The 12,646-nt window shown below is 46.9% G+C and overlaps 3 protein-coding genes across 3 annotated transcripts; 2 read left to right on the top strand and 1 right to left on the bottom strand.

Annotated features, from left to right (window-relative positions):
- Nucleotides 1-2,718: 2,718 nt before the first annotated feature.
- On the top strand, nt 2,719-5,207 carry K441DRAFT_202575 (kinase-like protein). Its single transcript, XM_067640493.1, has 7 exons — nt 2,719-2,853; nt 3,005-3,127; nt 3,223-3,334; nt 3,389-3,593; nt 3,643-3,798; nt 3,849-4,866; nt 4,918-5,207. Exons 1-7 carry the CDS (start codon nt 2,811-2,813, stop codon nt 4,977-4,979), a joined length of 1,719 nt encoding a protein of 572 aa, XP_067501011.1. The 5' UTR covers nt 2,719-2,810; the 3' UTR covers nt 4,980-5,207.
- A 693-nt stretch (nt 5,208-5,900) lies between these two features.
- On the bottom strand, nt 5,901-8,072 carry K441DRAFT_728760 (uncharacterized protein; the record flags this gene model as incomplete). Its single annotated transcript, XM_067654180.1, has 11 exons — nt 5,901-6,111; nt 6,170-6,296; nt 6,350-6,468; nt 6,521-6,742; nt 6,795-6,828; nt 6,888-6,931; nt 6,978-7,382; nt 7,433-7,560; nt 7,609-7,641; nt 7,694-7,858; nt 7,913-8,072. 11 exons carry the CDS (start codon nt 8,070-8,072, stop codon nt 6,082-6,084), a joined length of 1,467 nt encoding a protein of 488 aa, XP_067501010.1. The 3' UTR covers nt 5,901-6,081.
- Nucleotides 8,073-8,351: 279 nt separating this feature from the next.
- On the top strand, nt 8,352-9,399 carry K441DRAFT_688785 (sirtuin; the record flags this gene model as incomplete). The annotated part of the gene is made up of 2 exons (XM_067652228.1): nt 8,352-8,694; nt 8,762-9,399. The coding sequence occupies 2 exons, from the start codon at nt 8,352-8,354 to the stop codon at nt 9,397-9,399; spliced, it is 981 nt and encodes a 326-aa protein (XP_067501009.1).
- Nucleotides 9,400-12,646: the final 3,247 nt, after the last annotated feature.

Below are 12,646 nucleotides of genomic sequence, written 5' to 3'. Positions count from 1 at the left end.
GGCAATGCGCCTTTTTTTTTTAAAAAAAAAAGCATACTCCGTTTTAGCTGCCGGGGGGGGCGCCATGTCTTCTTTTATAGTAGAATTATAGAGAGCTCGCCTACAAACAATGGCTTAACCAATAGACGGAAGAGATCTAAGTCTTTCTCTCCATTATACCCTACCCCCCTAAGGGGACTTTTGCCGTATAGTGTATCTAAAGTGACACGTACTGTATACCGACTCCACCCCAATCAAATATCCCCTAAGTAGTAATGTCAAGGCCCCCACCCCTTGCGTACCGTGGCGTGTATTTATATCAAAAGGATGGCGAATCTAATAGAGGCAGGGGCTGTGGGTAAGCAGCTTAGCGCCGCTAAAACCATGGTGTTTAACACCAAAACGTGGTTTCTCTTTGTTGTAGACTAGCAGTCGTAGTGCAACGGCCGTTCCTCTAAGTCGTTGACGGCTGTAGTCTTGAGCGCTGAGGTTCGAGGTATTCGGAGAGACCAGTCGTATTCGGTTAGGCCCGTAGACGCGTTCGAGTTGATCCGTTCGACGGAGGGGAGACTGCCTTCCTCTCCCTCCCCCTATTGCGTGAACGCCTGTCCACTCGAGCTCGTCTTAGCTTCTCAAAACAAATCGGTTCACGACCCCGATAAGTAAAGATGCTAGACACCGGACGCTACGTGAAGGTGCGAGCCCATCGTCCGGCTACGGCAATGCGCTGGATGTTGGAAACACGCTGTACGTAAGGCACAGAGGTAAAGATGGTGGAGTGGGATGCGACCGGTACTATGAATTTAGGCATAGGAAGGTTAATACTTGCTTTTTATTGTGGGGCTGTCAAAAGTCAAAAGACCTGCTGGGCCCAAAAATGGTGACTTGTACGACCAGGTACCGTGATGCTGGGGATCCAATCTCGCAGGTGTTGAGACGGTTTCAGCAACTGTCAATATCCAGATGTCCCCAAACCCGTCCCAACTGTTCCCGAATGTCCCGACAGAAAATTTTCGAGACATGTCACCGTAGGATCACTCATGGCAAATTCAGCGTCTCCACAAAATCGTCACCACCTTCTTTTGCAACCGCGTCAACGGTCGGAAGGTTCCCGAGGGTTGTGGGGGGAGAGGGGCCCGCTCGGCGTTGCTGAGAGCGCAGCAAAACCTTAATCGATGCTTTTTCCATCTATACGGAAGCCGACTCAAGACTATCTCTGTGTTTCTGAACCTCTGTGTTTCTGAACCAGGTGCCAGAAGCCTTCACCCTAGACCGCACAATTAAAATATTGGCTTGCAACCATTCGGGATCCAAAAAAGCATCAAGTCGGCGGAACTCGGCACCTGGGCACCTCTTGGCACCTGGGCACGGCGGGGCCGACGAATTGCAGCTGCCGGCGACATGGTCCGGGTGCTTTCAAAGGAGCATCATGCCCACGTGGAGGCGCTGGGGCTCGGCAGATTGACAATGGCGATGATCTCTCACGCCTCTCCGCCATGAAAAGCGTTGTTAGCGAACGACGACTTTTGGGGAGCTAAGTGCCAGGAACCGGGTGTCAACACCCACGATCAGACCCGTTAGTCGCGATTTTAAGAGATAGCTCCCGCATCAGGCGAGATACGACGCCAGTGAGATGCTTGTTTTTGGTCTGGCAGCTGCGTGGCAGCTGTGTGGTCGTTGTCGGAGAGCGTTTCGCATAGAGCACCGGCGCGTAGTATATCGACGGGAACGAGACGTGCCTCTTATATTGATCCGAGTCTTGTAACTTGGGCAAGGTGAGTTTAGTACCAGTCGCACTGGGATTAGAAAGTACGGGTAGCTAGCTGGGGTAGAGGCGGCGAGGGGGCAAGAGTCATTGATGGTGCTGACTGCGCTGCCCACGAGTTTGGGGAAAGGCGACGGAAATTCTCATGTCGGGCACGCACAAAATGAGCGGAGACTAATCCGCCCAGCGACAGGGATTCGGGGAGTATGCCGGCAGAGACACACCCATTGCGAAATAGCGAGAAGCTCATACAGTAGCACACCAGCACGCCCATTGTTGCTCAATGTTGCTCATTGTTGCAGCGGTAGAATATGTGGTGCAGGAAGCGTGGCGTCCCGTCTCGCACGGTTTAAGGTGGTGGCAGTAGCATGAACAGCATGAACAGCATGAACAGCATGAACAGCAGGAGCAGCAGTGACAGGAGCAGCAGTGACAGCACCAGCAATCGTCTTTTGTCGGCAGACAGCAGCAGTTTCGCTCGCCAGCAGCTAGTTATCACGGACTTTAGGGCGTCTCGGTGGTGTCTTTGAGGACGGAGTCGCATCGCTAACCTCGGTTGGAGTGTGAGACAGGGTTCCTGACTCTCCAACCAGCCTTAGCCCCACTGGCGCTGTCCCCCCGTTCGCTGCATCCAGTGCGTCCGCGGCATGCGGCAGCATGCTCCCCCAAAAAACGTGGCGATCCCTGCTCCGTCGCTGGTACTAAGCTCTCCGCCCTATCGTGCATTATTTCCCATTTCCCATTTCCCAGCTGCCTGGTGACCTCCAACCACGACTCCTGGACCCGGCGACCACCGACAAGCACGATTACCACTGCCCCTACGCTGCTGTGTACCCCCTCCCCATCGCTGACTTTGGTGACCCTCGCATTCATCTTATTCATATCGTTCCAAGACCAGGCTCTGCATCCACTGTGTCGTATTCGCCCCCGTTTGGCAACCTCAATAGTCCGTCGTCCCCGCCATCAGCAATCCTGCTGCCCTGGTCTTCACGCCTCATTTGGGGACCGCCCATGAGTTCATGAACATCTGCTTCATTCTGGCCGCCATCTACACTCGCCGTTGCCAATGGGCAATTCCAATGGGAAACCGGTAGTCTTTACCGACGAAGGTTGGTCGCCGTCAGCCGCATCTGTCTTGTCATCTCCAAATTATTTCTTTGCTCCTTTCTCTGCACCACGGTCGATCTCATGGCTGGACATGTCTGCGAATTGGCAGCAAGCCCATGAACAAATATGACTAACTGGGCATCCCCTCCACAGTAAACCTCAACCACTTCCGCCTATTGCGAGTCGTTGGCAAAGGAGCGTTTGGCAAGGTGCGAATCGTCGAACGAAAAGACACCGGCCTCACATTTGCGCTCAAGTATATCAGGAAGGATGAAGGTCAGGCACTGCAGACCAGGTTTCGGGACCGTCCTGGCAGCACACGCTGACCAAGACCAACCTGATGGGCTGTCAATGCTAACGCTGTGTAACAGTTGTACGATCAGAGAGCGTGCGGAATATTATTCGTGAGCGGCGGATGCTGGAACATCTCAACCATCCTTTCCTTTGCAATCTCCGATATAGCTTCCAGGATATTGAATATTTGTACGTCGCATGTGACTAGGCTGAGATTATCACATAAGTTAATTAAAGTGATAGGTATATTGTTGTTGACCTAATGAATGGCGGCGATCTTCGATTCCATATTTCTAGAAAGACATTTACGGAGGAGGCAGTGCGATTCTGGATAGCAGAGCTTGGTTGCGCCGTGCGTTACATTCATAAACAGGGTATCGTACATAGGGACATTAAACCAGACAACGTGTTACTCGACTCGGATGGACATGTCCATTTAGCGGACTTTGTATGTTTTTGTCTCTATTTGCACGGTGTGTCTGGCTGACTGCTATCAGAATGTTGCTTCAGATTTTACGCCAACTAAACCCTTGACCAGCAAGTCAGGCACACTAGCATACCTCGCGCCAGAGGTATATGAAGGGAAAGGCTATTCCTGCGAGGTGGACTGGTGGTCACTTGGTGTATTATTCTACGAATGCATATACAACAAGGTAGGTTCCCTAAAACCTCATCCGTATTCTCATCTAACATAGTTTGTTAGCGACCATTCGAAGCAAGCAACCATGATGGATTATCTCAGAAAATCTTAAAAGGAGAACCCACCTTCCCGGTCACCAGCCCACAGGTATCGATGCCTTGCTTNCATGCCATTAGCTCGCTCCTAGAGAAGGACAGGAAACAGCGAATTGGCGCCATTGGATTTGGCACATTCTCAGACAACCCCTTTTTTAGGCCAATTAACTTTGAAGCATTAGAAAGAAAGGAGATTGAACCTATCTTCATCCCGTCGAGCGACAAAACTAATTTCGACGCAACTTACGATCTCGAAGAGCTGCTGCTAGAAGAAGCACCACTGGAAGCTCGTGCAAGGAGGCAAAAGCCACGTGAGCAGCTCAAAGAAGACGCAACGGAGCAAGAGATTCGGGCCGAAGAACTGCATAAAATGATTGAGACGCTTTTTGAACCCTTCAACTACACTGTAGTTGCTAATGAGCGGCCGGCTATTGTGACGGACGATCCGACGGCAACGCATCTCAGCAACAATAGCACCAACACGCCCACGTCCACCTCGTCTCCTAGCGAATGGCCCCGACCGCTGTCCCAACCCAAGACGTCGGCGGACGACACCCTGCGAGTCTCACGTTCGACCGCAAACCTACGGTCCACGACACACTCTCCAAGTGGTAGTCCACCGCTCCCTACCACCGCTCTTGGCGCAGCATCCCCCTCCGGCTCCCCTTCCTCGCAACGCGGCGAATGCGGCGACTTCTTTCCGACCGACGAAGCAATCCGGCCCTCTTACCCACGGTCCATTAACCGGCAACGCGGTAGCACACGCAGTACCAGCATGGGCGGCGGGGTGCAAGTCGTGCTCAACGAGACAGGCTCGTGGTCCGAGATGGCGAACCAGAGCTCCGCGATGCTGGCCGACAAGAACCAGACGGCCGAGAGGCCGACAGGCATGCTCGGCTTCCTCACCCGGAAGAAAGGGCGGGACAGGAGCCCAAAGGCGAAGGAACGGGGCGTGCTGGGCAAGGAGGGAGCACGGGTCATCATCAGTAATACTTAAATTGGATTTCGTGGGTGGATTGGGGCTAACAGAAAGGCAGAGGGTGTTTCTACGGAACGAAAGGCGTTTTCGGTGATTCGGGGCAGCAAATCCTTAGCCTAGCACTCTGGTTTTTTTCCTCCCCTTGTTTGGGAAGAACTTGTGTGCTTGCCTTTTTGGGGGGAACTTCTCTCTCATCTTCAGCCCTTGGTTATTGATTACTTTTTATTGGCTTTCGGCGGCACCCGGCGTTTAGGAGCGTGCATGGTGGGCAAGGATGGAAGGAGCATTTCAGAGGATATCCGGACCCACTATGTCTGGCTTTCTCTGTGCGCTTTCCTTTTTCGTTTTGGCCTTCTAACTATCTACATTTGTCCCGAGTACATTTAGAGAGATGGGGGGAGGGAAGTGTTGCTGTTGCTGTTGCACTTTCATTTTTTTTCATTCTGAGAGTGGAGGATGTTTCAGGGGATTACAAAAGTGCGTCGGGAAGCGATTTGATGGTGCGGTAGAATTTGCAAAAAATGGCAGATTCGAGAAAGTGGATTTGGGCTCCTGGATTGTGGACTGGATTGTGGATTATGTACATGATCGGCTGTTGCTTTGACAGCTTGCCCCTCTATCCGCGCTACGACAACGGGGGGACCGCCAGGTTTGAAGAGACTCGGGCAAAAAAAATATTGTAATTGAGGCATGTTCGTCACTCATGCCTGCTTTGCTTTGAGCTTTGGTTTGGTTCCTGGTGCTGTATGATATGAGATAAGATGAGGAAACGGGAGGTTGTAAGATATGCTTGGTGCAGGAATAGAATTCTTGCTTTAAGCTGTTAAGACAAGGTTTTCGCTGGGTTAGGGCATTGGTCATTTCAGGGCCACCAAAGTTCGAGGCTATCACATATTTAATTCTGGAAGCTGCAATGTTGGCGTGGAAGTCTCTTCAACCTATCATCAAGGGTACTAAGGGGTTTCTATAGTCCCGCTAGGCACCTCTCGTGTGGCAATAAACTATGAAATATTCTACACGCTTATTTGGCTCAGAATTGCGCTGTTACGCTGTTGCTTTCCACGATTAAAGGTTTGCAATGCGCCGGAGGTTGTGCTCTTTGGCAAGGCGTGAGAAAGTGGTGATTCTGGCAACGACACATAATATTGATCAAGGTTGCATGTTATAAAAAAATACTTTTGTACAGGCGCTACACACTATTTCAACAATATACTCCGGTCCGTTAGTCACGCAGAGCCTCAATATCAATAACCTAAAAATAACATTAGCATCTAATAAAAGTTTTTTGGCGCAAGTCGGGGTATACAAACCTCCTTGACCGCCTCCGTTGTGAGAATTAACGGACTTTCCGGTTGAATGCACACACTGTCCTCTATGCGTATGCCAATACCTCTAAAGTGAGTTGGCCAGCGGGCATCGTTGGGAACGTAGATCCCACTGTTTTTCATTAGCAATTGCCGCTTAAGGGAAAGCCTTGAGATGCAGCTTACGGTTCAATCGTAATACATTGCCTTGTTTTTAACTCGCGATTCCTTGGAGATCCTGGAGAGTCGTGAACATCAAGGCCAATATAATGGCCGAGATGGTGTGGAAATAGAATTTGCAGGGCCTGGAGCATGGAATTAGCCGAGTTATAGTGATAACCACGCCGAAAGACGTACGTTTCCGGACATGTTGAAGCCAAGCTGTTTCAAACCGTCTCCCAAACTACTAGCGGCGATGTTGTGTAACTTATCCAAAGTCATATCTGCATCCTCACGGCAAAGTGAGACACAGCTTCTTTGTACATTGAGAATCATCTGATAAAGATCTCGCTGAGGATCTGTGAACTTGCCGTTTGTGGGCCAAGTTCTCGTAATATCAGTTATGTAGCCACCGCACTCCTGCAACAAATTGTAAGATAAGGCACGGTGACACGGAAATTGGCATTCTTACCGCCCCTGCATCAACGAGTACAAGCTCATCACCCCTACGCATGATTAATAAATTTTGTTGAGAAGAGGTGAAGAGGGACAGAAAGTCTCTTACTCGAAAAGCGCATCATTGCGAACATAATGAATAGTCAAAGCGTGCTAACTAGTTAGACTCTCAATTCTATCTGTTTCAGGTGATGCATACCTCACCTCCCGCAATTACAGGAACATATGCGGGCCCGTCGCAACCATTCATTTTGAACCTGTAATCCAAAAACGATTCCAGGTCTTTTTCTCCCGAAAAGTGATTTCGCATTGCTTCTGTTATGGCTCTGCCAGACACTTTCCCAGCCTTTCTCATATTTATTATCTCTGCTTCACTTTTGAATATCCGGAGGTCATTCATTAGCGGTCGAAGAGGTTTCACAGATGTCCCTTGATTATCCTGGAAAACTTGCGCAAGGCCTTTCATTTTCGAGGGATCGAAGCCACCCAGATATCTTGTAAACATTGACTTAGTATGAATTGTGCCGGGTAGATCAGTGTAGACCTCTTTCGCTCTTCGGATTATTTCCGGCAGTATCTTTGGAAGATGGTTCACGTCCCCTGCCTATGAATATTTAGTCGTATGCCCAGCATTCCTCCTTTCCTAAGGCTTACCTCGTCGGCGTTAAAGACGTCCTGGGCAGCTTGGACTCCGGAGCGAGGCCCGTCCCATAATTCCGCCTTCGCGTTCTTTGGACGGACATATAGGTGGAAGTTATGTTCTTCGCCGTCCCCCAACTTTTCTAATGTCCATCAACACCAAATATATGCAGGCCGGATGACTGCCGTACCTATGACTGCCAAAGCTTCCGGCTCATTGAAGCCTATTGCTCACTCAGCATTCAAGGAACCAACTCCACTGTGGAAGAATCGTACCAGTCAAGTATAAGAAATCTGGGTCCTGGTGGTATTTGTAAAAGACAGACCCTGAACGATATTTCAGATCCGAGGCAGCGAGAACCGCGATGGAATTGGGAGGAAGAGATTTTGCTAGCTTCGACCTTCGGTGAGCATATTCAAGAGCGCTGATTCCCGGCGTCACTGCAATGCTACGTTAGTTTGGGGTCTGGGCAATTGCGAGTGAATTACGGTTACCTTCGCCAGGTTGTAGCAAATGCGGATGCGTCTCATGAAGGGGCTGACCAAACTGGAGGTCCGCAGCAGACACTAAGGTCCTACGACAACATGGCACCAGATTACGGCGTGCTCGCACCCTTGAGGCGGAGTGCGATGCGCGCAAAGCTAGTCCCATCATCTAATGGTGCTGCTGCTTGGGGAGCATTGTAAGCCGCGTTTGGACGAAAAGTTCCGGGCTTATCGATAGCGAACCGGAGCCAAGAGTGGGTTCTGATGTCGTCGGATGGGGTACCCAAGTCAAAGATACTTTCTTCCACAGCACTGTTGCCTGCCAGGCTGCTAGGTACTACATAAATATCCATGCCACCATTTCCTTTCCAACTGGAATTTCCAGCTGACTGAGTCGTATCACCAATTTTATTCCATCGTCAAGCTGCATCTTCGTCAGTTCGTTAGGATGGCCTCATCGGCCAAATCTTCAATTGTTCCACCAGCGGAGCTGGAGTCCTTTCGACAGTACCTCAAGTCTTCGAATCGGATACTGGCCCTCGTAGGAGCAGGTCTCTCGGCATCATCAGGCCTTCCTACGTTTCGGGGTGCTGGAGGACTGTGGAGGACACACGAAGCGATGGAACTCGCAACTCCTGAAGCATTCAAAGCAGACCCGGCGCTCGTCTGGCAGTTTTACTCCTACCGGAGGCACATGGCGCTCGGGGCGAAACCGAATAGGGCTCACTATGCGTTGGCCGAGCTGTCAAGACGAAAGGAGGGATTCATGACTTTAAGCCAAAATGTGGATGGTACCGTCACTATTTCCCAACTCAACCAACACCGTTTAGCATCACTGGGCTGATGCGGAATATCCAGGTCTGTCACAAAGAGCTGGCCACCCTCCCGAAAAGCTCCAGCTCCTTCACGGCTCGCTGTTCGACGTAGAGTGCTCCGAGTTCTTCTGCGATTACACCGAGAAGAATAACTTCATCGACCCTATCGTACCAGCACTCGCGATCCCTGTCGATGAGTCCGATCCCACAACTAATGAGGCACGACAAGCCCTTTCGGATGCCCTCGATAAAAAGAAAGAAGCGCCTAGGGAGTTGGATATATCGGACGAGAAGGTCCAGCTGCCAGAGCTTGCAATCCGCGACCTGCCACGCTGTCCCAGGTGTAAACATGGCCTGCTACGGCCAGGAGTGGTTTGGTTCGGGGAGTTCCTCCCGTCAGATGTACTAGCCGAAATCGAGAACTGGATGCGCACCTCTAACAAAATAGATTTGATAATGGTCATCGGTACAAGCGCCAAGGTGTATCCAGCTGCTGGATATGTTGACAGTGCCAGAGCAAAAGGTGCAAGAGTTGCAGTGATTAACATGGATCCAGGGGACACTCCCGCAGGTGGCATGCGCTCTGGAGACTGGTTCTTCCAGGGTGACGCAGGGGAAATCATGCCTGAGATTTTAAAGTCTGTGATTGGAGAGATTCCGGATCCTGCAGAACAGCTTTGATTTTTCAAATTATGCATTATCAACTTGTACTGTCATTGATAATTCATCGCAGCAGCGCGGTTCGGAGTAACTGGGTGTTATAAAGCGACATTCGTACACGTATTGTAATACGCGAAGTTCTTTGGTTTTATCTCACCCACCAGCTTGCGATGCTAGCATTTGTGATCCCTTTTGTTAAGCGCCTAGTATCTTAAAACTTCAACGCAGCGAATGGAGGTGGATCATGTTGTGCAACCTAACACATATTTTCTCAAATAAAGATAGCTCTTATCTAGGTTAGGAGCCTAAAAGGGCTGCTCTGTCTAACCCTCTCCCATAGGAACAGCCACATTCATTACATTCTGCGTCTTGGATAAGGGCCGAATTGCTTGCAATATGTTATCTGCTATAACAAAAGGATCAAAAAGACAAAAAGGGCTCGTTCACTTCAGAAACAAACTTCACATCAGACTCATTTGTACCTACTCTGTGCCCCAACAACGGTATATGATGCAACAAGAGCTGTTCACCCTGAACTTCGAACCTTTCAAGAGAAATGCAGTCTCAGTATTTCCCCTTGGTGGCTCCAATGACCATGTTTTCCACCTTCGCATCATAAATTTTCGAGGGCGTGTGGATGTTTGCTTTGTACCTTTTCCCAACCTGGACGCCTTCTAACTCTGCATCTGGTTCCATACAGCCTTCCCTGCGAGGGAGTGTAGAGTCTACGAATTTACCATCGACATCTTTAAGACCGCACATGTGTTTATCCCTTGCACCGTTGAACGCATCCAATAACTTGTGGACCGAGCTTGACCAATCAATTAACTGCATTAGTTGGCGGCATGCTTGATTTGGCGATTGGCGAGACGTAGAAGGTGCTGCTCCTTGAAACGCAACATGCGGTCAAGAGAGAACCCAGAATAGATGATTTTGAATGCTAAAGCATCGCATGCTTTCATTAAAACTAGTTCCTTGTAGATCAGGTTTTGAAGTTCTCCTAGTATCTTGAAGAAGGTAAATGGTGATTTAAATATCTGGAGTTGGCTCATTTTCGTTGTCAAAATTTCAATATCTTTGCAGTATTTGTCGACATTCACGACGGGACTGTTAATATCTATGCCTAAGTAGTCAATGTGCATAGCTTTGAATCAGACGAATGCACTTCGCTATATATTATCATTACTTATGTCTATTCCGTGATATTACGTTACGTTATCTTTATATACTACCCTCTGAAATATAGAACGACCCTAAAGCCCCTATGTTAGCCGCCAATATTATATCCGCACTCTAAGACTAATTAGTAAGTATATAGAAGTCCTTTATAGATACCCTTATATAGTATTAAGCTACTATAGCTAAATAATAAGCCGAATAAAAAGTACAGGGCTAGTAACTAATAAGGTAGCGTTAAACACTTTAAAAAGATTTCTCTAAGTATAAAGATAGAAACCGCCTAGCGTTTTTTGGGGGCAAGCTGGCCATCCAAGTATCCTTACCACCCTAAAAATTAGAAAAATTATACTTTAATATCTTAATAACCACTTAATAATAAATTCTAATTATTTAGTTTTAGACTTTTATATACACTCTATCCCTTCTAACGGTTATCGATAAGGATTAACCAATTAAATCGTTAGGGTCAATAAGCCGTAATAAGATATTTAAAGCTTTTAATATGTATATAAAACGCTATAAGAGCTTAATTTTTGGTAGAGAGTCGTGTAATATATCCCTTGCAATATTAGGGTCGTTAAAGTAAGTAGTCCGTATAGGAATACCACTAGTTAGGTAAATATTACTCCTACTAGGGTAGATATCCTAGATCTCTTCTATTATACAATTATCTACCCGCTATTATTTACCCTATTTATCTCCTTCTCCTTATATACGTTTCTCTATAGTATAGCTATAATCTAGTATAGCTAGGCTTATCTTATCTTAGTGGCTTCTAGGTATACCTAGTATATTTTATACTCCAGCTTCTACTATACTCTATATTCTTTACTATAATTTATATATCTAACTCCTTTATCCTTAAGGCAGTCCTTTATATTTAGATATTAGTATACTCTCCGCATCTTACCTACCTCCTATATATACTTTAGGTATATCCCTACTATTAGTATTTAAAGTATTATTAGATTTAGACTCCGTAGTAGTATAGCTAAGCTTTATACTAGAGGCTATTTATAACTACTCCCTTATAGGCTAGGACTATCTATATCTCTTAAGTTAGTAGACTAATTATTAAAGTACCGCGCGTTTTAACCCTTTAGACCCTAGGTAATTCTCCTATATATATTATACGTTCTTTATTAAGCTATATAACTTTAGTTAATATAATTTCTAGAGCTAGCTTTCTAGTGTCCTCTATAATTTCCTAAATAAGCTATATATTTATGGCGCCTTGCCCGCTTTCTATATATAAAGGGGTACCCTAATTACTTTAACTAGGTAGTCTTAATAGAGGATTTTACACTTAGGGGTATCTCCCTAGGTAATAGTTTAGTCCTTTACCTGCCGGTTAGGGAGTATAACCTCTATATCGCCACTTTATAGGACCTTTACTACTACTACTTTTAGTATATATACCTTAATTAATATAAAGATTTATTCTAGTTCTGTTCCCACTACCTCTAATATTTTAACCCTAATTATAGCTCTAACTAGAGCTATACTAGGTAGGCGTTAGAGAGTTACTAGGTAGGCGCTTACTATAATATTAGCCTATAATAGCTTTACTGCCTATACTATTAGTATTCCCTTTATAGCGTCCTTTATATGCTTAAGCCTATCCTCTACCGCGTTGTAGTTTCTATTATACTTTGCCTAAAGCTTTTAGGCAATTTGTCCTGCTTATTATGCCACTTATACTACCCCTACGCGTAGCTGTTCGTCCTCTCCCTTCCTTAAATCTTCCTTAATATCTTTTAGGAGGTCTACGAGTTTCTACCATTTTTAGTCGATATTCTATAATTGTTATAGTTAGGTTGCCCCCTACTAGGTTTATTATAGTATCGCAATTTCTATACAGCGTCTACCCTTTAAGTCTACTATAATCCTCCTATATTGCGTAGGCTTTTCGGCTATACTATATATATTAGTTTTAGGGTATAATATGTGGTAGATTTAATTAAAGATGGTTATTTCTTTATTAGATAATTAGTAGGCGTATTCTACTACTATAGTAGCCGCCTTTACTACTTATTAATTAATTACTATATACTATACAGAGGCCCCTACTAAAAGTCTTTACTTACCG

This window comes from Cenococcum geophilum (genome assembly GCF_001692895.1).
Source record: "Cenococcum geophilum 1.58 unplaced genomic scaffold K441scaffold_38, whole genome shotgun sequence".
Taxonomy (NCBI): domain Eukaryota; kingdom Fungi; phylum Ascomycota; class Dothideomycetes; order Gloniales; family Gloniaceae; genus Cenococcum; species Cenococcum geophilum.
Note: the sequence above shows the minus strand (reverse complement) of the source record. Positions and strands in the feature narration are given on the sequence as shown.